The 27,693-nt window shown below is 39.1% G+C and overlaps 2 protein-coding genes across 4 annotated transcripts in view; both read right to left on the bottom strand.

Annotated features, from left to right (window-relative positions):
* Positions 1 to 27,693, bottom strand: part of LOC306891788 (uncharacterized protein) — a 213,279-nt gene that overhangs the window by 72,700 nt on the left and 112,886 nt on the right. The window lies entirely within an intron of this gene.
* LOC306891764 (NLR family CARD domain-containing protein 3-like) lies at positions 3,856 to 26,272 on the bottom strand. Of its 3 annotated transcripts, XM_079452279.1 has the most exons (12): positions 26,185 to 26,272; positions 25,843 to 25,910; positions 19,544 to 19,654; positions 19,315 to 19,366; positions 18,564 to 18,768; positions 16,454 to 18,221; positions 15,964 to 16,137; positions 15,334 to 15,507; positions 10,220 to 10,393; positions 6,533 to 6,706; positions 5,988 to 6,161; positions 3,856 to 5,012 (listed from the first exon to the last, which is right to left on the bottom strand). In XM_079452279.1, exons 2-12 carry the CDS (start codon positions 25,866 to 25,868, stop codon positions 4,976 to 4,978), a joined length of 3,069 nt encoding a protein of 1,022 aa, XP_079308405.1. In that variant the 5' UTR covers positions 25,869 to 25,910; positions 26,185 to 26,272; the 3' UTR covers positions 3,856 to 4,975. The 3 variants fall into 3 exon arrangements, with proteins under 3 accessions (XP_079308405.1, XP_079308406.1, XP_079308407.1); XM_079452280.1 differs by lacking the exons at positions 6,533 to 6,706; positions 10,220 to 10,393; positions 19,315 to 19,366; ... (1 more) ...; positions 25,843 to 25,910; positions 26,185 to 26,272 and having other exon boundaries at positions 18,564 to 18,896; XM_079452281.1 differs by lacking the exons at positions 3,856 to 5,012; positions 5,988 to 6,161; positions 6,533 to 6,706; ... (3 more) ...; positions 25,843 to 25,910; positions 26,185 to 26,272 and adding an exon at positions 11,390 to 11,578 and having other exon boundaries at positions 18,564 to 18,894.

A 27,693-nucleotide genomic window follows, 5' to 3' on the forward strand; every position in this document is an offset into this window, starting at 1 on the left:
CTTGTCTCCAGGAATCCGGCTGAGAGTGAAACTCTTCCCAATATCAATACTTTCAAGGTTTCTCTTCAGTATGGATTATGTGGTGCTGCTGCACGCTCAAAGAGTTCACACATTTCTCTTCTGTATGTTTTTATGGTGATTCTTCACAAAGTCAAGCAATAAAAACAAAAAGGCTTTACATTTGCATGCTTTTATTCACATGTGTGGAAGAGGGGAGGAGCTAGAGACACTCAGGAGAAAAGATACGGAGAGAAGGGGAAGAGAAAGACTTCATCGCTTTCCATTTCTGACACATTAGCGCCGCTGTGTGGATGCAAACGGTTTTGCGAATTCTTTGAAATTCTTCATTGACAGTATTTTTCTTCCTATTTTGATTACTTCATCCTTTGCCTCTAGGGAATAATTGTTCTTCCCTTCTATATTTCTTCTATAATTCATTTTTGGACATCAGCAGTGTTTTCTGTCTTTTGAATAAACCTTCTTCATACTTTCTGAACTGGTAACAGTTTTGTTTTGAGTGAATCTGTGTCACTGTGTGTTTTTGTGGAAAAGACTGTCTCTTCTATTTCAAGCGCTCACGTGGATGCTATTGTTTTTAACTGTTTTTCTTGTGGTTGAAGAAGGAAAATGACTTTCTGTGTTTGATCAGGTGGTCATCTGTGAGTAAATGACCCAGCTTCTGGTCTGTGTTGGGTTCTGTTGATGAGACCATTAAATCCCACTCAGATAATGTCCAAAACAGACTACAAAAGCTAAATATAACCTTAGGGTTCCAGTGGAGTTTAATGGATACCAGTATCATTTCTGTGGTGGTTTTCTTTCAGAAGGGTCGTCATACTTTTGTGATTATTTTTGTAGTATCTTCCATATAAATCAGACTACTACATGAATTGAGTTGAATTCAATACTTTACTTTCTGTTTGCAACAGTTACAGCAACAGACATAAACATTCCAAGCCTTCCGCATAGCACATCTTCTTTTTAGTGTGGAACACAACACTTGTAATACAATGACACCTAGTGGTTACTCCAGGATACTACATTTTTAATAAAAGTAACTCAAGAGTAAGTGTAACGCATTACAAGTCAAAGACGGTAATATTGTAATATAACTAATGCGTTTTAAATGACAGTAACAAGTAATCTATAGTGTATTATATTGTGAAGGTAAAATGTTTAAAATGTCAGCTGTGGCCTAGTGGTTAGAGCGTTGGGCTTGTGATCAGAAGGTTTGAATCTCAGTGTCAGCAGGTCATGACTGAAGGGCCCTTGAGCAAAGACACTTTACCCCTGATTGCTCTGCAGTAATGTGACACTGTAAAAAAATAAGTTATAACATTTTTAGATTTTTGAAAGGTCTCAAGTGTTTATAAAAGTCATTGTGTCTTTGTTGTTTCATCTGTATTGTAACGAATCCTCAAGTGCCACGTCACTGATGACGCAACTTCCGTTTAAATATCATGTGTGTTAACAATAAACACTGAATTAGACCAAAAGGTAACTTTTGTGACACGTTTTATTTAGGTGTTAAAATGATTTTATATTTATTAAAGAATCAATATTATATTAACACATCATATGAACGCTTACAGATAGTAAATAAACTTACAGGTTTTTATTTCTCCAAGCAAAGTTTGTTCGCGTTGTGAACCGAAACTAGTCCATTAGTTTAGTCCATAGACAAAATACTGCTGTGAGATGAATGAGATCTAAACCTCAACACTGAGAAAACTTCAATACTGTAAATGGCCACAAGGTGGCGCACATACACATGACAATCTGAACACATGAAACTAAAGGTTGTCTTTAACACGAGGCTCAATATTATGCATGTGAATTATTTTCTTATTGTGACAAATATTATATATCAATGGAAAGGTCTAAGACTCTAAAATAAATATTTCATCACTTTTTTATTAAATCATTTATGTAAGAAGAGTAATTGATTCATAAATAACAAGAGTGTGAATAAGAGACATTTATGTGCTGCTCAATGTCTGGTGGTACACAGACATTTACTTCAATATTTTGGATGGAAATTATGATCTTATTGTTTTGACATTGGTGGGGACATCAAATTGGTCTTCAGAGCCGCATTGTCACTAAAGTTTAGCGCCGTTTACTTGATTTACTCAAACAATATAATCATTGAACAATGCTTATAATATTTTTAATATGAAATTGCTTTCTACACCATCTTTCATTGCTGTCACTCTCATTGTTAAACGGTCTATAAGTGTCTACAGCAGGATCAGTTTCTGTAGAAATACACCAAAAAATACAACAAGCTACTTTTTTATAACATAATAAGCATTTATGCCTACATTGTTCAAACAAATGTATGACTGAGTGTTTCATAGATCTCTAAAACAGTGCAACTTTAATATAATGCACAACACATAAATGACATTGTTTGACCTCACCTGGGACCCTGCCACCTCCACAACATGACAGGCCTGCTTCTGTCACATGACCTGACAAAATAATGCATTCCATATTCCAACACATTTATACCATAGATATCTATAGCTTACTATAGTCGTTACAAATGCCATAAACAAAAGCAAGTTTTAATTTTATAAAGCCTAAAACATAAGCCTCACACAGCTGAAACAGTTAGACAGAAACATAATTTGGATCATTATTGTACTAATAAAGGCATATGAAACAGTCGATTATAATGATTTTCAACTATATTTAGCTATATCCTCATAGATGCATATAAGTAAAGACACACTTTAAGTTTAGGACTCATCCGGTTTATAACGGCTTGTCATGCAATGGGAGAAACGTTGTTCCTGAATCAATATGGGATGAAACTTGTCCATCCGTTTGTTTTCTGGCCCACATTTAAAAGCCGCCCACCGGGAAAACATCAATAAAAGCTTTAACTTGTTATGAACTTGGTTTTCGTGATCTTAATGCACCTGAGGTGAAGCATTACAGTCCTTTGGTGCCCGGCTAGCCGTGGATTATCCCTTATTTATAACCTGTCTATCTGACACAATGTTTACTGTACACATGCTTTACCAGCACTGTGCTATTCAATACAGTTTCTGAGCAAATCAGACATTCAGTTTCTTCAAGTAACATTTAATCTCATGATTCCTTTAAACTCTCAGATGACAGAATATAAAGTTCACACTTCAGTAGTCTTGCAGAAACAAATCATTGCTGTGTGTTCTTCAAACAGAGAAGTTAACATGTGACTCTTTCTCTTTTAAACACATTTACTCTCCCTGAAATACAGCAGCAGTGGACAACAAGAACCGTTCATGACTCTGTTAGTATCAATAACTTGTCCATGTGCTTTCACCATACTCACCATGAAACAGAAAGTTGGAAGAACTGATTAATGTCCTAAAGAAATATTGTGTAATGATGTCATATGCATGAAAGTAAAGACGAAACACATGTTCTCCTCTCAGCTCATGATCTCTAATGTGATCTCACTCTTGCACAGGTAATGATCTGAAGAGCCACGTGCACATGCGCCCCAAACAAAGGCGCAACAAAACAGCGAGATTCCTCGTGAAATATGTGTATATTACTGCACGTTTGGGTGATGTTATTCTGCACTTGTGCGGCGGACCTTCAGATGATTCAATACAAGACTAAAAGTTTGTTTTCATTTTATTAAAACATCTCGACTCTGGTGATAAACGATTTCACTATGAAGAGCGACTGCACACAGTGGAGATCATTCCACACCACCAAAAGTGTTTTTGTTATATGTGGGTATTCATATTTATTTATATTATCAATCAATCCTTTGCACATTATATGCTAACAATTATGTGCAGTTTTCCCCACCGTAATGTGCGGACATGACCAGAAACGCAGGAGACATTGCTTGTATACAAGAACTTCTTTATTATAAGTTTGACATAAGTTATTTATCATAGCTGAACCTCCTCGCGGACGGCCCCAGAACTCCCAAAAACACAGAGAGAGAGAGACAGCCTTTTCTACCCAGAGGATCAAACCAATTTAAATACATGGGTGACATCTGAAATTCATATACATGAACAACTAAACCATAATTAACAAACAAGTTTTACTTAGTACATGATTTTACGTCAAAGTAAATGATTTTACATCAAAGTAAATTATTTTTAAAGTAAATTATTATTTTGTAAATGATTTTGCTTCAAAGTAAATGATTTTACATCAAAGTAAATGATTTTACATCAAAGTAAATTATTTTACCTCACAATAAGTAAAACCAATACCCAAACCAAGAACAATAATAAAACAATTACATAAAACATAAGAATAACCCCCCTACACACATAATAAATGAACCAAGCCTACATTACCCATAATCATCGGATAAACAGAAAGGCCGCACACCCTCTTAGACCCCCAAGACCCATGCTGCAGCCATGAACCCAACGACAAAGGTTTGAGAATGAATACAACTTCTAAATAAAGTAAAGAGATGAAAATGACTGGTGTTGTATGCACACCTTAGACTAGAAAAAGAACAGAAAACATTTCCAATAAATTAACCACACAAACATGTAAACTAAATATAAACTTAACCAACAAATTACTGAAAGTTCTGTGAAATCTTCACATCTTCCCTAAACTCTCGCATGGTAAGAGAGAGAGAAAATCAGCGGTCACGTTTTCTGACCCTCGCCGATGTCTCGCTGTGAAATAAAAGGGCAGCAAAGCCAAACTCCAATGAGTTACACGAGCATTCATTTCATTTTGATGACATCTTTCATTTTATTTTAAGTTCATTCTTTATTAAATTAAATTAATATAATAATGTATTGTGACCCCACACACGTCAGACTTCAGGAGCTCAGAGATACAGGATGATTCAGAATATGAGATCAGAATGTTATACAAATGGAAATAATGATAAATAAGACACTTTTTAGCGCTTCACAGCCGTCAGCGGTGATGTCACAGTCTTCAGAGAGAAAAAGGCTCAGATGATCTTTACTGAATGAAGGGAATCCTTTCACTCTTCATGTGATTGTTTCAGTCGAGGCTTAATACTGTAAAACATTGAGGAGAAACATCAGATATGATATTAATATTCACTCATCTCAGTCATTATCAACATCATGTCACAATGACTTTATACTTACAAATCATATTAAATTAATCTGAGAGAGAGAACACAATACAAGAAGTGCAACCACACCAACATTGACACAAGTGTGAGTACAAAACACACTAATCCTAAAATGACTCTAAAGGAACAGTTCACCCAAAAATGAAAAGACTACTATGGGAGTCAATGGTGACCCACAACGGCTGAGTTACAAACTCTCGTGTTTATTTGTGTTCAGCACAACAAAGAAATGTATTCAGGTTTATAACAACTGGTCACCCAAAAAAAATAATTTACACCTTGTGTCATTCCAAACCTGTATGAATTTATTCTCACAAAAGATGATATTTTGAAAAGAAATGTGTCCCCATTGTATTGTCATCGTGTTTGTGTTGAAATACATGTGTGACTTCACTGAGAAAACTGAGTTTTGCAAAACTCTCGTCCCAATGTTGAGTAAACTTAAAAGTGTTTCCTACAGTATGTTGCCTTAAATATTATAGATTTCTCAACTTGTATTTTTTAACAGTGTGTTAGCGGTTGAACGACTTTAGATTTTTTTAGGTCGACTATACTGTGATAAAAGTCGTGTCGAATAGTCGATGACATCATTAATAAATAAAATAAGAGCTCAGAAATGTTTTGCAACAAGATTTGATGGGTGTGGGCACAGCCCACTGAAAGTGTTATGAGCACAAATAGATGAAACAACAGAAACATGTGTCGAGTTTGTTTGTGACGGCCTACAACTTTAGAACAACCTCAATATATTTATTAGCCCACATGACCCGCGACTAGTCGACATCAAGCTTTAAATGAAGTGCCAGAGCATTCAGGTCAACTAGTTTGAGCCAAACCCTACAGTGTGGTAATAGTTTATAGAAATATAATGATTTAAAAATAATAAATAACTCACAGTAGTTTCTGTAGTTGACAGTGTGGATCCTTCAGTAGATCAGAGAGCAGCTTCACTCCTGAATCTTCTGGATTATTAAAGCTCAGATCCAGTTGTGTCAGATGTGAGGGGTTTGATCTCAGAGCTGAAGTCAGAGCAACAAAACCTTCAGATCCAATACTGCAGTTATACAGACTGAAGAGAGAAGAAACATAAATGAAATAATGACAATAACATTTAGACAATAATTAATTGTTAAATATATTTATTATTCATCAAATGTATCAAATTATATCGCTTTTAACAAGATATGTAATAAATGATATGATTGTAAATCACAGTCAGTTTATATTAATATCATGAATAGTTTAATATATTGAAGTTAGTTATTAAAATGATCTCAGTTTGGTGATAATTCTGTATGAATCTGAATCAACAGAGAGTCATTGACTGACAGTCACTGTTGAGTCTCTTACATATAAAGATGATTCGGATAAACTTATGAAGACCTTCATTTACATAATACATACACATGTTTAACTTTATTGCTTTAAGGATTTTCTTACTTTAATGTCTTCAGTTTACAGTTTGTATTCTTCAGTCCATCAGAGAGCAGCTTCACTCCTGAATCCTTCAGATTATTGTTGCTCAAGTTCAGTTCTGTCAGATTCGGGGAGTTTGATGTGAGAACTGACGCCAGTGATGAACAACTTTTCTCTGTCAGATTACAGTCACTAAGACTGAGAGAGAAATAACAAGATAACAGTGAGTCACAATGTTAGTAAGACACTTATGACTGTTTTCTGACTGCATGATGGATCTTTCTGATGTGAATAACGCTGCACTTGCCACAGAGATGAATAACAGTCAAAGCATTAACAGATGGATCTTTAATGATCACTTCTGATCTCATTTCTATGTTTCAGGATATCGTATAAAGCATCAAGGTGTCTGGAACGTGTTGAGGGAACAAGGACAGAGAACACAAGTGCAGACAGCGGGGTCAGAGGTCAACCCTTTCTGATCCGAGTGCGCTGCTTCTCTCCACCAAAGACACGCCGCATGAAGAGCAGCAGACACGTGTTCATGTTAACAACAGTAGTGCAGGTCAATAGACTCACAACAATAAACTAAATACAGCAACTTTAAAGGATTTGTATCTGTCAGTCTGTTTACTGTTTGCTAAAAGTCTCCAATATTCTGTAGGATGATTTTATGTAGAAAACAATAAAAATACTTTTGCTTTTGGTTTCTTTTCACAAGCAGCGTAGCATTTAGTAATGAACAAGGATCTTATTGTGAAATGATTTAAAGACAGAAGTAGTTCTGGTATGAAGGGCATTGAAAGACTTATTTAGTAAGTAATTTAGTTTTCTGTTTATGATGAGAGCATTTTATGTGTTTCATTACATTTGTTGTTTATGGGGGGGATTAACTGGTCAGATTGTAAATTTAAAGTCTAAAACTAAAAGTCTAAATTTGAAACTTAAAGTCCAAGTCAAAAATGTATTTGGTATTTAGGATTGGGCATTTGATATTTAGGATTGGGCATTTAATCATTTAGCCATTTAGGTTTGAGGTTTTGGGGATTAAGGATTGGGCATTTGAGGTTTGAGGAGTGTATGCAAATTAGAAGGCGTGGCCCAAATACTGGAGGATGGGTTTGAAATGGCTGGTGCGCAGAGGCACCTTATGGACAGCAGAGGGAGCTCCCAGTGCTAAGGAGCACACTGTAATGAAACCAAACAGAGCGAGTGTAACGCTGGAGCGAGGATATGAGTCACCGTATACTATACGTGTATGCACGCTTTTATATATGTATTCATAAGCGCAGTTTGATTTAAACGCTATACGGTATATATGAATACATATATAAAAGCGTGCATACACACATATATACATTGCTCACATATACATGTATAGTATGTGCGAGTGTTTTATATATGTGTGTGTGTGTGTGTGTGGAGTTTGTATGTATGAGCGAGTGTTTTATATATGTGTGTGTGTGTGGAGTTTGTATGTATGAGCGAGTGTTTTATATGTGTGTGTGTGTGCGGAGTTTGTATGTATGTGCGAGTGTTTTATATATGTGTGTGTGTGCGGAGTTTGTATGTATGTGCGAGTGTTTTATGTGTGTGTGCGGAGTTTGTATGTATGAGCGAGTGTTTTATATGTGTGTGTGTGTGCGGAGTTTGTATGTATGAGCGAGTGTTTTATATGTGTGTGTGTGTGCGGAGTTTGTATGTATGAGCGAGTGTTTTATATATGTGTGTGTGTGCGGAGTTTGTATGTATGTGCGAGTGTTTTATATGTGTGTGTGTGTGCGGAGTTTGTATGTATGAGCGAGTGTTTTATATATGTGTGTGTGTGCGGAGTATGTATGAGCGAGTGTTTTATATGTGTGTGTGTGTGCGGAGTTTGTATGTATGAGCGAGTGTTTTATATGTGTGTGTGTGTGCGGAGTTTGTATGTATGTGCGAGTGTTTTATGTGTGTGTGCGGAGTTTGTATGTATGAGCGAGTGTTTTATATGTGTGTGTGTGTGCGGAGTTTGTATGTATGTGCGAGTGTTTTATATGTGTGTGTGTGTGCGGAGTTTGTATGTATGAGCGAGTGTTTTATATATGTGTGTGTGTGCGGAGTTTGTATGTATGTGCGAGTGTTTTATGTGTGTGTGCGGAGTTTGTATGTATGAGCGAGTGTTTTATATGTGTGTGTGTGTGCGGAGTTTGTATGTATGTGCGAGTGTTTTATATGTGTGTGTGTGTGCGGAGTTTGTATGTATGAGCGAGTGTTTTATATATGTGTGTGTGTGCGGAGTTTGTATGTATGTGCGAGTGTTTTATATGTGTGTGTGTGTGCGGAGTTTGTATGTATGAGCGAGTGTTTTATATATGTGTGTGTGTGCGGAGTTTGTATGTATGAGCGAGTGTTTTATATGTGTGTGTGTGTGCGGAGTTTGTATGTATGAGCGAGTGTTTTATATGTGTGTGTGTGTGCGGAGTTTGTATGTATGAGCGAGTGTTTTATATGTGTGTGTGTGTGCGGAGTTTGTATGTATGAGCGAGTGTTTTATATGTGTGTGTGTGTGCGGAGTTTGTATGTATGAGCGAGTGTTTTATATGTGTGTGTGTGTGCGGAGTTTGTATGTATGAGCGAGTGTTTTATATGTGTGTGTGTGTGTGCAGAGTTTGTATGTATGAGCGAGTGTTTTATATGTGTGTGTGTGTGCGGAGTTTGTATGTATGAGCGAGTGTTTTATATGTGTGTGTGTGTGCGGAGTTTGTATGTATGAGCGAGTGTTTTTTATATGTGTGTGTGTGTGTGGAGTTTGTATGTATGAGCGAGTGTTTTATATATGTGTGTGTGTGTGCGGAGTTTGTATGTATGTGCGAGTGTTTTATATATGTGTGTGTGTGCGGAGTTTGTATGTATGTGCGAGTGTTTTATAGATGTGTTTACACGCATCGAGTTTATATGTATGCGTGAAAAAGTGTACATGCATGCATTACTAACATAATATGTATTGGTATGGATTTCACATTAGTGCGGACATGTTTTTCATATGTGTTTGCTTGAACATCCAATACTATACATGTATATGTGAGCAATGTATATGTGTGTATGCGCGCTTTTATATATGTATTCATACGCGCAGTTTGATTTACACCCTATACGGCGCCTCATATATATCTCGCTTTGTTCTATTGAGAGGACGTACTCGCCACAGAACAGAAATATAAAATAAATGGCCTGATAAAAGACCATAAAAATATTTTAGACTGCTTTATTGCGTGTTATTTGTTCAGGTGAATCTTTTAGGATTATCTGAATGTCACAGAATTTGCTTCAACCTCGCCGCTACTGAACAATAACAATAAACTTCACTGTGACAAGGTGAGACATGTTTTATATTTAATAATGTTTGCTGTTCATTTGATTTAATGTTTTGTGTATATTTTAGACTCAAAGCCGATTAATGTAGGCGTTTGTGTTTGTTATGACAACATCTGGCTGTGGGTTTGAAGTGATTGTCACAATGGTTTATGGTGACGTTACTTTGGAATATCGCTGTTGTTTGGAGGAAATTTTGCCATAACCGAGGTTTTGGTGAAACGCCGCCACTGGCAACTACATCAAATTTACACAAGAACAAGAGTGAAAAAGCAAAACATAAACTGTAAAAATACTCGTCAGTCACTTGAATTAAACAAAATAGTTTATAACAAAATTATAATTGAATCAGTAACTCACTGTAGTTTCTGTAGTTGACATTGTGGATCCTTCAGTAGATCATAGAGCAGCCTCACTCCTGAATCTCCTGGCTTATTATCACTCAGATCCAGTTGTGTCAGATGTGAGGGGTTTGATCTCAGAGCTGAAGTCAGAGCAACACAACCTTCAGATCCAATACTGCAACCAGACAGACTGAAGAGAGAAGGAAATTCAATTAGATAAATTAATGTAACTTTTTTAATAATACCAAGAATAGTTAGTATAATATTCAGGTTATTTGTTTGAAGATTTATAAAGTCTCGGCTACGTATGTAACAGCCGTTCCCTGATGGAGGGAACGAGACGTTGTGTCGATTAGACAGATGGGGTTTGTCTTGAGAACCTTTCATCTTCTGACTATTTTGAAAAAAGGCCAATGAAATTGGCGAATGAAATTTGCATGCCGGACTCCGCCCCCAGATATCCAGGTATAAAAGGGAGACCGCGTGCTGGATTCAAAGTGGGAACTTTAGGCACGTAGCCAGGCCAGAGTCTCAGGATCAGGTGGGAACCGGGGACGACGACGAAGGTGGCCGGGGCTATTTAGGAGCAGACCCTGAACGGGACCTCTACAGCCAGATGGCGGCCGGCCAGCGGCGGGTCTCACCAAACAGCCCACTCTGCGAGATGGGAGCATCGAGAAAGCGGACCTTCCCGGCATCCCACATCTGGGCAAGGTTGAGCCAAAGGTGCCTCTCCTGCGCTGTAGAAATTTGCTCTTTTACACCTCTGGAACCGCTGAGACGCCAGGGGAAGTCACTGACGAGGGACAGTCCGCTTCAACACGTCGAGAAATCAGCTCTTTCAGAAGGATTGTCATCAGATGAAAAGGCTCCGAAGAACAAAAGCATAATGACAGCGTTTTCCTTTAACAATGCCATCTCTGCGTACATTTCGTTGCACTGTACTTGTATGTGTGTAATGACAATAAATTGAATCCAATCCAATCCATCTGACAAAAAGTGTTCCCATTGCAGTTTCAGAAATCTGAAACAACAATGAAGGACTGCGCTTCCGAAGGATCTGATGGACCTGGCGGCGAACGAGTCTACGTCGTTCTTCAGCTTTCCAAAGCACATAATGCGCATCATCCCTTTCAACAAAATCCATGTCTGCCATTTCGCAACGAGACTGAAGCTGCCTGGCAGAAGCCCCTCCCATGACGCGAATTTGCCTCTGTAATGATGCGAATTTCAGGCACGAATGATGCGAGTAAACTCAAAATGTTCAAGTGTCCAACTACACGCGAATAGCCCGATTTACTGCGTTGGGTGTGAACACTCTATAACACCAGTGATTCTCAACCGGTGGGCCGTTTGGTGGGCCTCGGATCGCCATCTGGTGGGCCGAAAAACAACAAAATGTGTCAATGATTTAATAAGTCTAATGAATTTACATGTTAAAGAAACACTAAAGTCGAGTCAAGATGCATTATCTAAATGTCAATTTATATTTGAATGTCGTCACAAATGTATAACACGTCACAAGATCAGATTGAACTAACACGTTACGACTTTCAGATATAAATTATGTTGCAGTACATTATGTTAGGCTACTGTAAAATGTCTCATTTTCTGAAAAGAAAATCAGATGTCGGAGACAGTCCTGTGCAAAGCAAAAGCATTGAAGTGAGAATTAAGGTTGTGACGGCGGCTGTGACTGAGGTGGTAAAGTGCAATGACGGTGGTGAGCTGCCGCCAGCGGTAGTGCACGTCACTGTGACAAATTTAGGTTTAATAAAAATTAGATCAGGATTGCTATGTGTAGGCTTCCAATTCTAGATTGTTTCAATTAAATATTTAACATTACACAAAAATGATTGGCATATGTTTCCATTGGTGAGTTCGAGCACGGGCCTGCATGTCAAAAACCAGGTTACTGCGTGTTCTGCGATGGATCTTGTTGTGAAATGAACAGTTACATAAAGTAAACCGGCTGTCATTTAGGCTGTGACCCGCTTGCTTGGTGTCGGAGCGAGGGCAGGGTTTGCCGCGGTTGCTGATAGACATCTGTTTGTTTGCGCTCCTGTTCACATCTTCTGTACGTGCATTTATTGCAGCTGGAAAATGTCAACATGTAAGTTTTATTACGATATTAGGATGAAAGGAATGAAGCATTGAATAGTCAATGATGATTGATGATAACAACTTCTTGCTCAAGCTGAGCACTTGCTTAGCTGTCAATCGCTTTCTCCCTTGAATGAGGCACTCTGATGACGGGGTACGTTTTGATTGGTGGAAGTGACACTCGACACCTGAGTTTTGTACAGCCACCCCCAAATTCAAATATTGAATTTGCTCATTTTCAAAGGTCTGTAAACTGACATTAATCATTTTCAGGTAAGGCTGGGAGCTGAACGAGTCGAGCAACAGGTGTAGGTTCTGCACTTAACTTCAACATTGGCTGCTCGTACTCTGCCATCTGAGCCTGGCAACACCTGTGTGACCGTTCCCACTGGCCAGAGGGCACCAGGCAGCTGCGGATCCACAATCATAACAACATTACCAATCTCCAGGATCTTCTTGTCTGACTTCCACTTTTGGTTGACTTGGAGGCTGGGTAGGTAATACTTTAGGTAGTGCCTCCAGAAATTATCTGTTGAATAGAAGGCTGGTCTAAAGTTTCTCTGCCTGGTAAGGGGAAGGTCGGTCATAAGGGGGACTTCCGGACGGGCATTTTCTGCTCTCTACACACTGACATTAGTGTCGTCAGACCGCTTCACAGCCCTTTAAAATCCAGTATGTCCTTCTTATGTCTGCAAACACTTGCTCCGAGCCAGGGTGGAGAAGTTTCTCGTCGTAATCCTGTATGATTAACTTGGTGACAGGATGCTGAGGCTCGAGGACAATTGGTTGTATGGCATCTGCCTCCAGAACATCACAATGGTGCAAGCGCCCCATTAAAGGAATCAGCCCTGTAGCAGTGTCGAGTTCAGGGGCAAGAGAAGATAGTCTGCTTGTGACTAACACCGGTTTACCAGATTTCAGAAGGCCCATCTCAGTGGGAAATGACTCGCACATGCACATGAAGTGTAGGCCGCCCGGTGAAGCTCCTGGCCACAGGTGTTTATGTACTCTGACAGTGTGTTGTACTGCTCAGGCATTGGCAAGAGCCTTGCTGCAGTTACTGATGCGCAGAAAGCAGACTGTCTTAACTCAATGCTGTGCTCTTCAAAACATAAGGGAGGTTGTCCAAGCTAACTCTCTTGCTCTGGCTTTAGATCCCTCCATAGGAATTGAAGTGGGGCATGTCATTAGGCAGCAGCCTTACCCTGTTAAACAGCACTCTGATGACGCGGCACGTTTTGATTGGCGGAAGTGACACTCGCCACCTGAGCCTTTTGTACACTATTGTTAAGGCCTGTGTGAGGGTTCTTCCACAAATTTTCAGGAGGCACTCATATAATGTACAATGGGGTTCATTATTAACCGCCAAACTGATGCACTATCCACCGGTGCACACAAAAACAGAACAAAATAAAATTGGAATGACAAGATATAACAGTGGAACCCTCCACATTGGGCTCTGGGTCTCAGATGTTTCTCACAGGACCCCTCACCAGAACTAACTCCCCACCGAAAATTCAACCCTATTTGAACACATGGGCTATTCCATTTACTAATTGCAGGGGTCTCAGTTCAGTAAATAAACTCAATACAAATATATAATATACATAAACCAAACCCCAGATACATGGAATCACATGCAACAAAGCAAATAGTTACAATAAACACAACAATGACCTCTAACAGAGAAGTTTAAATAAACAATCCCCACCCATAGGGTGGTACCAACTACATTTCCCACAATGCCTGACCCAGGATATAATGGTGATCAGGAAATGCCGCGCCCTTTAATAGGCAACCTTTGTCCCATGCTGCAGCCACAGAACCAGGCGGGATCACGGGTAAGATACATAATTGTTTTAACTATTAAATAAATATCTAAATAAAGAATATTAACCCCGTATCGGTGTAGTCATTTATTCAAACACTAGCGTGCACTCTAGTACTGAAATGTTGTCCCACTAGCAGGTGTTCAATGCGCGCATACAGTTAACATGCAACTTACACAATACTTTTGGGTGTATATTAACAGAAAAAAATAAACATTGTATAAACACACAGAAACCAAATATTAAAGACAAAAACCCAATTTCTCCTAAAGAAATAATATATAAAGGAACCTTCGGTCAATTCACCTAAATAAGTGTGGCCTTAGCCATCACAGCCTGTTAGGGTTTATACACGACTGACTGAAGTTGTCACTGCAACAAGAGCTTTTTTATTTAATATTTAACTTTAATCATTTACTGATTATTTAAATATTTTATATGCTCTAGTGTGCCGTTTCACTGATGGATTTGCACACTATATGGACGGATGTTTCATCCTCATTTATTTCAGATATCCCATTTCAATTTAAAGTATTTAAAAGTATTTAAAAAGGGTCCATGTTTCTCTCCCACTCGTCATGTGGTTATCGTCATAAATATTATTTATAATTAATATATATTTCCCAATGGTAAAAAACTGCAACCTTCACAGCCGTCGGCAGAATACATTAAGTTTGTTTCTATAATGGTCGGCACTGAGACTAAGCCGAAGACACAGTGGGATTTATGTGTAGAAATTTTGTCGAACGATGCGCTAAAATCCTTAAATTTACAGAGACATTTGAACACAAAACACCCGGGCTGGCCTGACTTGCACTGTTATTGTTACAGGAATAAATGGTCACGAAACAGACCTGTTAAGTCTTTTCTATGATTATACAACAGTTTTCATGTATACTGTATAGCTTATTTGACAAAGTCTGCTTCTGTGGCATAAACGATTAACAGCAGAGTATATGTACTCTTTAATAGTATGTGTTCATACTATCATATATCATATTCATACAAAGGTGGTCCTCAGATTTCTTTTAAACAGTCCATAGTGGGCCATGAGTTGCAAAAGGTTGAGAACCACTGTCTTACACTATGATCAGCAACATTATATGAAGATGATTCACATGAACTTTTATAAGGACCTCCATTTAATTTATATGACACAAACATACATTTAACTTTATTGCTTTAAGTATTTTCTTACTTTAGTGTCTTCAGTTTACAGTTTGTATTCTTCAGTCCATCAGAGAGCAGCTTCACTCCTGAATCCTTCAGTTTATTGAGACTCAGGTTCAGTTCTGTCAGACTTGAGGAGTTTGATCTGAGAACTGACGCCAGTGATGAACAACTTTTCTCTGGCAGATTACAGCCACTCAGACTGAAAGAGAAATAACAAGATAACAGTGAGTTACAATTTTAGTAAGACACTTATAATCAAAATAATTTGATCTCAAGTATTTTCAATGAAAGCTTAACTTCTAGCATGAGTGACAGAAAACCTCAACAAAACATGAATGTGTGTCTACAACAAAACAGTGTAATGTTTAACTTCATGCTAATGGAGAGCAACTTTCCATATATTACATTTCTATTTATTAATAAAAACTTGTATCCAAAGGGATTTACAAATAAGAATTAATACAAGCAGAATGAGTTTATCCAAGAGGAAACATTATACAAATAGTGTAACTACATCAAATTTACACAACAAGAGTGAAACGGCAAAAATACTTGAGTCACATGTGATTATAAAAAATTGTGAGTATAAAAACAAAATTATTAGGACCTCGACTGATTATACAAACACACGTTATTGCTTTAAGGATTTTCTTACTTTAGTTTCTTGAGTTTACAGTTTGTATTCTTCAGTCCATCAGAGAGCAGCTTCACTCCTGAATCCTTCAGATTATTGTTGCTCAGGTTCAGTTCTGTCAGACTTGAGGAGTTTGATCTGAGAACTGACGCCAGTGATGAACAACTTTCCTCTGTCAGATTACAGCGACTCAGACTGAAAGAGAAATAACAAGATAACAGTGAAGATAGAAACACATCAAGAAATAATGTTTGAACAATGAGAATCATCTGCACAAGAGCTGAAGCAACATCTGCACCTGATAGAGAATCACTGCAAGAACTGAACCCTGACAGACAAATATAAATAAAAAACAAATGAATGAAAATCAGAAAAAAGCCACAAGAGAGCAGCTCTCACTCTATAGATGCAGTGAACAATTCCATCATGTTTTATTGTGTCTCTGTAGGACATTAACTACAGTAATGTGGACTGTTAGATGTTCAGGTGAAACTGCAGGTAAATGACTCACTCAGCTGTTCTGGATGCTTTGATCACTGGCAGAAGCCTCAGAAGACCTTCATCTGATCGATCATATTTACTCAGATTAAACTCATCCAGCTTCTCTTCTGAGTTCAGTAACACAAACACCAGAGCCGACCACTGATCAGGAGAGAGACGGACTCCAGTAAGACTAGACTCATCTCCTCTGTTCACATATGTTTGTACTTCCTGCACTAGAGAATGATCATTGAGTTCATTCAGACAGTGAAACAGATTGATGGATTTCTCTGGAGAGAGATTCTCTCTGATCTTCATCTTAATGTACTCGACTATTTCCTGTTTACTGTCAGAGCTTCTTCCTGTCTGTGTCATCAGATCTCGTAAGATTGTCTGACTGGACTCCAGTGAGAGACCCAGAAGAAATCTGAGGTAAAGATCCAGGTGTCCGTTCTCACTCTGTAAGGCCTTGTCCACTTCACTCTTCAGTAAATCACTCATATTTGATCTGAACCAACTGAATAGTCCTGATGTTTGCTGAAGAAATGACAGAAACTTGAATAAAGCAGCGAGAAACTCCTGAACGCTCAGATGCACAAAGCTGAACACCTTCCCCAGGTTCAGTCCAAACTCCTCTCTGAAGATCTGAGTACAAACTCCTGAGTACACTGACGCTTCTCTGACATCAATGTCACACTCTCTCAGATCCTCCTCATTGAAGATCAGGTTCCCTTTCTCCAGCTGTTGAAAAGCCAGTTTTCCCAGAGACTCAAGACTCTTTCTAGCCTGCTGAAGATCTACCTCACATTTCCCATCATACTTCTGACTCTTCAGTTTGATCTGAAACATCAGGAAGTGTGTGAACATTTGAGTGAGAGTCTTGGGGATCTGTGCTGGACTCTCTGCTTCACTCAACATTCTCTGGAGAACAGTGGCTGAAATCCAGCAGAAGACTGGGATGTGACACATGATGTACAGACTTCTGGATGATTTCATGTGTGTGATGATTCTGTTGGCCAGACTCTCATCATTGATTCTCTTCCTGAAATACTCGTCCTTCTGAGGGTCATTGAATCCTCGTACATCTGTGATCAGATCAACACACTCAGGAGGAATCTGATTGGCTGCTGCTGGTCGAGAGGTGATCCAGATCAGAGCAGAAGGAAGCAGATTCCCCTTGATGAGGTTTGTCAGCAGCACATCCACTGACGCTGATTCTCTGACATCAAACAAACTCGGATTCTTTGAGAAATCTAGAGGAAGACGACACTCATCCAGACCATCAAAGATAAACACAACTTTATAATCATCAAAGTCTGTCGATCTCAGTTCTGTTGTATCTGTGAAGAACTGATGAAGAAGATCCATCAGACTGATATTTGTCTGTTTGATCAGATTCAGTTCTCTGAAAGGAAGTGGAAATATGAAGTGAAGATCTTGATTTGTTTTTTCTTCCGCCCAATCCAGAATGAACTTCTGCACAGAGACTGTTTTTCCAATTCCAGCGACTCCTTTAGTCAGCACACTTCTGATGGGTTTGTTTAGTTCAGGTGAGACTTTAAAGATGTCATTACATTTGATTTGTGTTTCTTGTGTCTCTGATCTTCTGGATGCCGTCTCAATCTGTCTCACCTCATGTTCATTATTGATGTCTTCACTCCCTCCCTCTGTGATGTACAGCTCTGTGTAGATCTCATTCACAAGTGTTGAGCTTCCTTGACTTGAGATTCCTTCATTCATTCTCTGGAATTTCTCTTTTAGTCTGGATTTGTGTTTCTTCATGTATAAAGGGGCCAATTCTGATAAACAAAGGGAATATAAATAAAAATACATGTATACGATTGGGAAAATCCTTAATTCTACAGTAATGTATTTAATATTATTTAATATAGTAAAGCTCTCTATGCTTATTAAACCACATGAATATTTTTGGCTAATTTGTTCTTATATTTGACCTTAAGAGTGTTTTAAAGGTTTTGCTGATCATGACATTAGATGAACACAAAAAGCTTCATGCTTCTATTGTGTTGATTTATTAACTGTAAATGTATTTTCACTAATAATCATCAGTAAATACAGACACTGAGTCTGTTCGTCTGAAGGTAAAGTGATGTCATAGTCACATGACTGAGAGCTCTTACTGGTCTGTAGTTTGTAAGCGAGGTCTGTCTGCTTCATCTTCCTCAGGACGTTCAGTGTGATCTTCAGAAACATCTCTCTGACTCTGAACTGATCTTCATCATCCTCCTCTTCTCTCTCAGAGCATGATGGGTAATCTGGACTCAGTAGACTCTTGAAGATCTTCAGCTCTTTCTTCATCAGAGAGATGAGTTTGTGCTCAAGCTCCTGAAAACATTGTTCAAACACACATGATTTTGTTTTCTTATGAGGGCAGAAAAAGGTTTTAATGCTCATTTTAGTGAACACAGTTTTTTCTAAATTCCTTGAACCTCATTTCAGACACAGACACACAGACACACAGACACACAGACACACAGACACACAGACACACAGACACACAGACACACAGACACACAGACACACAGACACGCACACGCACACGCAAACGCAAACGTAAACGCAAACGCAGACGCAGACGCAAACGCAGACGCAAACGCAGACGCAAACGCAGACGCAAACACAGACGCAAACACAGACGCACACAGACGCACACAGACGCACACAGACACACACAGACACACACACACACACACACATACACACACACAACCACACACAACCACAGACAGACAGACACACACAACCACACACGCACACACACACACACACGCAGACACACGCAGAAACACACACACACAGACACACACACACACACACAGACACACACACACAGACACACACACACAGACAGACAGACACACACACACTCACCTGGAAAACAGACTCCATGTGCTTCCCTTTGTATGAGACATTTGTTGTGTTTCTGTAATGTAACAATAAATGAAATATGTGTTTCATACAGTGAACACATGGATTAATGTGTGTATCTGTCAGTAAAGTGTTCAGTGAATATCTGCAGTAACATCAACAGCACAGACTCAGATCAGAGAATAAAGATGATGAAGTGATTTACTCGTCTAAACCATCAGACTGTTCTCACCTCACATCTGGATCATCACAGTCTCCTGAACTGAAGTTAAATGGTTGATGCATTGATTCTTCACTCTTCATGGACACACAGCTGGGTTTAGGAGATTCTCCACCAGTCAAACTAAAACAACATTACAACACTTTACTTCATGTTCAGTGTAATGCATTATTCAATAAAGCACTTGTATTAATGAGATATTTCACACAATTGTAATGGAAATTTTCTAGTCTAGCTTCTTGATGTGTCTGTCTATGTTTATGAAGTTTTATCTATGTTTTCTTTTCTATGTTATCAAGTTTTTCTCTATACACGTCATACCACTCTGCCTTTGCCCTCGAGCAGAGACCAAGATGTTCTGTTTGGAATAACGGAACTTCTCGTAAACCAGCTCGGGATTCTTGTTAGGGGGCAAAGGGAGGGGGTGTCGCATTTTTAATCATATCTATACTCTGTGTGCAGCAGGAAAGAGTGCCTTTGCTCTGCACCATGCTCATTGCTTATGACGCAGATTAAACGACAATAAAATACTTTGCAAAGTACCTGATGTCTCTGTATATTGCGTTTGTCAAAATTGACTCACCTTGATTAAGGAATAATAAAATTCCACAACAATTTGGCGACGAGGCATGGGATCACAAGGCTGATGGAGAACGGATTAGAGTTGACTGATCATCCTGGACATAGCAAATCCAGCTCTAACCCCATACAGGGACGAGAGAACTCTACTCCGGACTCCAAGCTGACGTGATCCCAAAAGAACTCAGTGCAAGGCACAAAAGTGAAAAACGGTGAGTTGAAAATATTCTGAACAGTCTGAAGAAAGGGGAGACTACTTAGCGCTAAACAGTCAAAGAGAAGTGACTACTCTAAATCGAGATAGATTTTAAAGAGTCTGAAAAGAGAAGTGACTACTCAAAATCGAGATAGATTTTAAAGAGTCTGAAAAGAGAAGTGACTACTCAAAATCGAGATAGATTTTAAAGAGTCTGAAAAGAGAAGTGACTACTCAAAATCGAGATAGATTTTAAAGAGTCTGAAAAGAGAAGTGACTACTCAAAATCGAGATAGATTTTAAAGAGTCTGAAAAGAGAAGTGACTACTCAAAATCGAGATAGATTTTAAAGAGTCTGAAAAGAGAAGTGACTACTCAAAATCGAGATAGATTTTAAAGAGTCTGAAAAGAGAAGTGACTACTCAAAATCGAGATAGATTTGAAAGAGTCTGAAAAGAGAAGTGACTACTCTAAATCGAGATAGATTTGAAAGAGTCTGAAAAGAGAAGTGACTACTCTAAATCGAGATAGATTTTAAAGAGTCTGAAAAGAGAAGTGACTACTCTAAATCGAGATAGATTTGAAAGAGTCTGAAAAGAGAAGTGACTACTCAAAATCGAGATAGATTTTAAAGAGTCTGAAAAGAGAAGTGACTACTCTGAATTAAAAATGGGGCAGGGAAGGTCCCATATGAATATGGATAAACCAACATACAGAGAAATGAGGAAAAGGTGGGGAACGGGAAGTTTACAAGGTGTACCCTATTTAATAGAAAAAGCTAACTTTCCAGAAAACGGTACATTGAGTACCACAAAATTAGAAAAAATAAGAGAACACATGGGGAAAAAAGACATAGTTAAAATGTCTAAAAAAGAAAGGGAAAAATATGATGAAGCGTGTAAATGTTTAGAGTTATGGGAGCGGGAAGCAAATAGACGTGACTATGTTTTTAAAGAAAAGGCATTGGAAGAACTGCCACCACCGAAAACTCCATTGTACCCTGTTTTTCTTGAGTATAATGATTTAACCCCTCTGTCTTCTTTACCCCCATCTATGACTTGTTACAAACACCAACCGGAGGATGATTGTGTCCCTCCTCACCGACATCTGAACCCGATCGAGGCAGCTCCAGTGCCCCCACCAGTGTCTCCACCAGCACAAGTGCCGTCTCCACCACAGCCCGTGGTGTGTCAAAAGCAGGAAAGAGCGCAACCAGCACCGACGTATAAAGAACTTTTGACATTTTGCAAAGAATTCTCACCCTCAATGAAAGAATTAGAGAGACTGTTGAAAGTCAAACTGAAACCATCTGACCTGAGAAAGTTACAGGGTAAATGGCCTGTGGAGGAAGTATTTAAAGAACATTCTGGACTTCAACCTGATTCAGACAGACCGGACATTGATCCTTTCGAAGGACATCTCAGATCCGCTTTTCTGCGAAACCTAAGGGGAGAGCTGAGACGAGAAGTGGAAAAATCGTGCATCGAGCCAGATCGCGCAACAATGAGTGAGATCGTCCGTCATGCTGTACACGCCGAAAGACAAACAGACAAGAAAGAGCTTCAGAAGAAAAACACACAAGATAAAGAACTCCACATGGCCCTAATGAATATCGGAGGAGAACACGGAAGAATAGGAAGATGGCGAGGGAGAGGAGGTGTTAAACCCTCTAGCACCTATGATCCAGAGAAATGTTTCAATTGCGGAAAGACGGGGCACTGGCGGAACAACTGTCCGGAGCCTCTGAGACCAATGGGGTCAAAAGAAAAGGGAGATTGAAGTGAGGAGGTGAGGCATCATTCCGAGGGTGGTGAGTATGATTTCCCTTAGCATATGCAATGAAGAAATGCTTTTTCCTACTGTATGCAACGAAGATCTGCTTAGCTCACATTCCATGATGAATGAAACCGCTTTCTGAACTTTGCTAAAATGCACAATGCTTGTGTGCAACAAACCACTTGAATCTTTGATAGATTCAGGGGCAACAAATAGCCTACTGTGATTCACAAGAAGTGTTTAAATTTGCCAGAGTCTAAACTAGCTGTGTTTTCCCTAAATGCTAGTGGCTCTAATGTAAAATAAATTATGTCAAAAGGGTGCAATGCGAGTTGGGGAGTGTCAAATTTCAACACAGGTTTCTCATGTCTGACTGCTGCCCGATTCATTTGCTGGGCAGAGTCATAATGTGTATGATGACAGATTGATCATGATACCAACATGACCTGTGTGCTGCGCTCATACAGCTGTACGATGTAGTTTTGAATTACGTAAGTACGATGTAGAATGTATTGCCTCACAGAGCCTCATGACGTTGATTACAATGGTGTGGGGAGCTGTGGGTGTTTTTCTGACAAATGTGCGCACGCCATAGAATGGGTTAAAAGGGACGACGTGCAATATTCAAATTTGTTGCATGCCCATCGTGAGAATCATGCCTGTCTGTCAGCAACAAGGGGACTTGAAGTGTTTTCACACACAAAAAAAGATTAATGATGAGTATTGACATACCATACATTTTGGGAAAGGTGCCCTTTCAACTGTTGGTAACAGGAAAATATTATGTTGGGTTGATTAGGAACTGTGAGCCTGTTGTGATAACGCCCAAGGGTAATTTTCATCCACGCAAACAGCAATACCCCCTCAAAACAGAAGCCTCAAATCAGACGACCTCAATGGCATAAGGCCAATATTTAATGAGTTTAAAAAGAAAAAAAAAAGAGGCAAAGTTGTGCCATGTCCAAATTTACCGGTGCGCAGGCCTTTGTTTCCAGTTTAAAAGATAAGAGAAAAGAACACAAAGTAAATGTCTCCAAAGTCCAGCTGGCAAAACAATTTGTTCGTTTTTTTGGGTCACGAAATTACTGACCGCGGCAGACAGCTGTCCGCAAAGCGTGTCTGCAATTACAGACATCGCAAGTCCAAAAGCAAAGAAGCAATTGATATAATTTTTAGGGACCATTTCTCTGCTCAGACAGCAGAGCTCATTGCACTCACACACGCATGCGAATTAGCAAAGAATAAAAATGTAGACATTCACACAGATAGTAGATATGCATTTGGTGTAAATCATGATTTTGGCACACTGTGGAAACACAGAAACTTTGTAAAAGATGATGGTAAAAACATTCTTAATCACACACAGGTTGCTGATATGCTATCTGCCATTCTTCTACCATCAGCCATTGTTGTGTGTGACTGTGACACACACACTTTTGTATCTGAAACTATTTTTTAGCAGGAAGCCGACAAGCTGACCTTGCAGCAAAGCAAGCAACATCAGAGACAGACAGATTTTCTCCAGAAATCACTAACAAAACTCTTTCTCTTGCAGAGATGCAAACATTTTGCAGAACCGGATAAGCGTGCATTCTGCAAGGAGTGCTCATGTAAATACACAGATAATGTTTTGGGGGGCCCAAATGGCCTCACCTGTTTGCCAACAAAAATTTCTCTGCTTTTGCGATTTTGACGCATGGCCTAGACCACACGTCAAAAGGGGGGATGTTACAAGGCAACATGTTTTTGTGTTTTTGCTCTCAAAATATTTGTGCAGGTCAAAGGAGCAGTAGCAAATGGAGCTGACAAATCAGTACACAGCTTCCAGGAAGTCGTAGGAAAGACATGCCTCCCTCTGCAAAAAGGTGTCCAAGGAATGGCAACTCCAACCATAGGCCAGCAAAATGGCATCCACAATGGCTCTTCGCAATGGTCGTGCAAGCGACAGGAGGAGCGACACTGCTGGTGCTCGCAAAGGGAATCAACTGTCCGAGAAATTAGAGATTATAGAATTTTGTTTTTGTGCAACACTATATTCCAAGTTTAATAAAATGGTATGGGGAGGGACAGTGTTACCCTAATTCTGCTAGGTACTGGGGAACAAATATGTATTTGTGTAGAGGTACGTGTACCTCAGGTGATGTGGTGGATAAGGCAACAAAATTTGAAAATGTGGGCCGTTATGTTCCCCAGGGACGGCCAAATAAAAAGGCAAAGGAGAAAGTTTTAGACTAGCTCTAACTCAGAAAAATTTTAGTTATGAGGGAACGGGAGCAATTTCACAAATGAGAGTAAGAATATGGAAAGTGATGAAGGTTTAAGCAGGTCAGTATTGGTGGATGTGGTGGACGAAGGGGAAAGACACAGGTCAGAAGCTTCAGATATAATTTCAGCCAAGGAATTTTCAGGCCGCAGAGCAGGCAGAAAAGGAGGCAGGAGAAGCAGAGCTAGAAGGTAGACATGAGAATGGCAGTATACCAATGCAAAGGCAATAAGGCATGTGCATTGGCACTGATAGAAAAGAAAGAGGTTGAAGTGAATGACAGTTGTTGGTGGTGTATGCGACTCGAGCAGGCATGGAAAGTCAGTCCTCTGAGATTAGAGGACCGGAAAAGGCTGAAGGGTCACCCTGCAAAGTCACAACCCTGTTGACAGTTGCAAACAGCACCAACAAGGCCGAAGAAAAGACAGAGTGCAGAGAACCAGGTGGTAAGTAAAGTACAGAATTGAACAGTTTGGAAGTAGGGAATTAGGATTGCAGGGTAGGTTAGTTTTAGATGTGATCACCGCAGAGAAAAGCGTGGTGTGTGCAAAATGCTCGGGGTCAGTTGTTGTTTCTATATTCCGGATTATGCTGATAATGTCACAGACATTATAAAACACATGAGGAATGCAATCAGGGAACCGGATGATATGACTGAACAGCCTAAAGTTGGGGAGTGGGGCTGAAGCAGGTGGTGTTACCAATTCTAGTGGGATTTTAAGAACTGTTTAGATAGAAGAATGAAACCTGTAAGAGAAAGGGCGTTGCTCATCTTACATGGTCAAAGTATAAAGATTTTGGTTATCATATATGATAAAAGGGGGGAATGTAATGGAAATTTTCTAGTCTAGCTTCTTGATGTGTCTGTCTATATGTTTATGAAGTTTTATCTATGTTTTCTTTTCTATGTTATCATGTTTTTCTCTATACACGTCATACCACTCTGCCTTTGCCCTCGAGCAGAGGCCAAGATGTTCTGTTTGGAATAACGGAACTTCTCGTAAACCAGCTCGGGATTCTTGTTAGGGGGCAAAGGGAGGGGGTGTCGCATTTTTAATCATATATATACTCTGGGTGCAGAAGGAAAGAGTGCCTTTGCTCTGCACCATGCTCATTGCTTATGACGCAGATTAAACGACAATAAAATACTTTGCAAAGTACCTGATGTCTCTGTATATTGCGTTTGTCAAAATTGACTCACCTTGATTAAGGAATAAGAAAATTCCACAACACAATTATAACACTTTATATTAATGATAAAAACATATTTTAATATAATTCATAAAAATATAATTAGTATATGTGTATCAAATGTACATTTACAAAATGTCTTTACATTTTAATGATTATAAAACCACAAATAATAAATGAAACTAAACTGAAACTATTTAAACTAAAGTAAGTTATTAAATACAAACTCTTACATCTGTCAGAGCAAAACACATCTAACTATAGACAATAACACATTTAAGTTTATTAAAATCTTTCATTTCTCACCTTTTTGTCTCTTTGGAGAGATTCATGATGAACACACAGTGTCAGAATATAAAGAGTTAATCTCAAACCTGTAAAGAAAATACTGATGTGTTATGTGTCATCTCAGAAATACACACTTCTTTCCCATCAGTCCGTCCACAACATTGAGCTTCACATTTGCTCTTAACAGTGAAACTAAGTTTTCAAAACGTCACTTTTAATGTTTTGAGTTTATAAACACACTTCCTGATTCCAGAAACAACACAATATTCAAGACAGTTCTTCAACCAATAAACTTAATGTGATGTTCAGATCAAGACGATATTAAATCTACTGAATAAACATGAGGCTGTTTATACTTACTGTGTTTTTAGCTTGTTTATGATTTATTTTCTTGAACGAGGCTTTGCTGTAAAATGGCTCCTGCTGTAATAGTTTCACTTTCACCTGCAGTTACCTGTGAAGGAGGAGGAGCCACCAAACATGACAGACTTGTTCCACAGTCAGATGAGATCAAAGTACTGCGAGCGCATTCAGACTGAAGTCCACTAGTTAGTGACCCCTGCGCTAAAGGTTCTTCCAGTAATAAAACAATTCTAATTACCTACTAATTGTTAAAAATAATGTTGAAAATAAAACAGATAGCTTTCTCAATAATACTGTATTTGAATATTAGTGCTCATAAAACAAATGTTTCATTATTATTTAGATAAAAGTTAACAACCTGCTCCTTAACACCTCCAAGACAAAGGAGATCATCTTGGACTTCAGAAATGCGAAAGGAGCCACGCACGACCCCATCCGCATAAATGGGATGGCTGTTGAACGTGTTTCCAGTTTTAAGTTCCTGGGGACTCACATTTCGGAGGACCTGTCCTGGACCACCAACACCTCATGCCTGGTCAAGAAGGCTCACCAGCGTCTCTTCTTTCTGAGGACACTGAAGAAGAACCAACTGTCTTCAACTATCCTGGTGAACTTCTATCGCTGCTCGATAGAGAGCATCCTGACCAACTGTGTCACAGTCTGGTATTTTTAGATAGATTAGATTCAACTTTATTGTCATTTCACATATACAAGTATAGTGTAACGAAATGTAGTTTAGGTCTAACCAGAAGTGCAGTTCGCAAGTGCAGGATATACAGTTAAAATAAATACAGAATACAATGAGAGAATATAATACAGTGAGCATGGATTATAAAATTATTTAGCAGTAGTATGGGAACTGTTCTGTTGCTGAGCGCAAGGCACTGCAGCGGGTGGTGAAAACAGCCCAGCGCATCACAGGGACTACACTTTATGCCATTGAGGACATCCAGAAGAAACGATGTCTACGTCGAGCTCGCAACAGTCTCAAGGACTCCTCTCATCCCGCTCATACACTGTTTACTCTCCTGCCTTCCGGTAGGCGCTTCAGGTGCCTCCGGACAAGAACCAGCAGACTAAGAAACGGCTATTTCCCAGAGCTGTTTCATTACTGAACTCTGCCCCTCACTGATTCCACTACCTCTCATACCTTATCTCCAAGCTGCTATAACATTGTTTACATTGTTTACATTGCACTACAGGGCCGCTATGCATTCCTGAACTGTACACACCAGTACTTCATGTTATCTGCTCTACCGGACTGTTTACACACACACAGCATTATTTGCACTCTATACTGCTCACTTGCACACCAGGAATATTTAACTGAATGCTCATTTGCACTAATGGACCACTTCTACTGCACTGTAATTCTATAAACTACTCATCTATTGCACTGTGACTTCAATAACTGCATTAACTAATCTACTGCACTGTAATTCAATTAACTGCATTTACTCATCGATTGCACTGTAACATTATTAACTGCTTTAACTCATCTTCTGG

Source organism: Barbatula barbatula (genome assembly GCF_947034865.1).
Source record: "Barbatula barbatula genome assembly, chromosome: 3".
Lineage (NCBI taxonomy): Eukaryota > Metazoa > Chordata > Actinopteri > Cypriniformes > Nemacheilidae > Barbatula > Barbatula barbatula.

What these genes read in the sequence shown, in the direction of transcription:
- LOC306891764 (XM_079452279.1), bottom strand. Translation starts at nt 25,868, where the DNA reads ATGAATCTCTCCAAAGAGACAAAAAG. An exon ending in CTCTCCAAAGAGACAAAAAG is followed by an intron (nt 19,655 to 25,842) that starts GTGAGAAATGAA and finishes ATGTTGTTTTAG; the next exon opens with TTTGACTGGTGGAGAATCTC. An exon ending in TGTGATGATCCAGATGTGAG is followed by an intron (nt 19,367 to 19,543) that starts GTGAGAACAGTC and finishes GTTACATTACAG; the next exon opens with AAACACAACAAATGTCTCAT.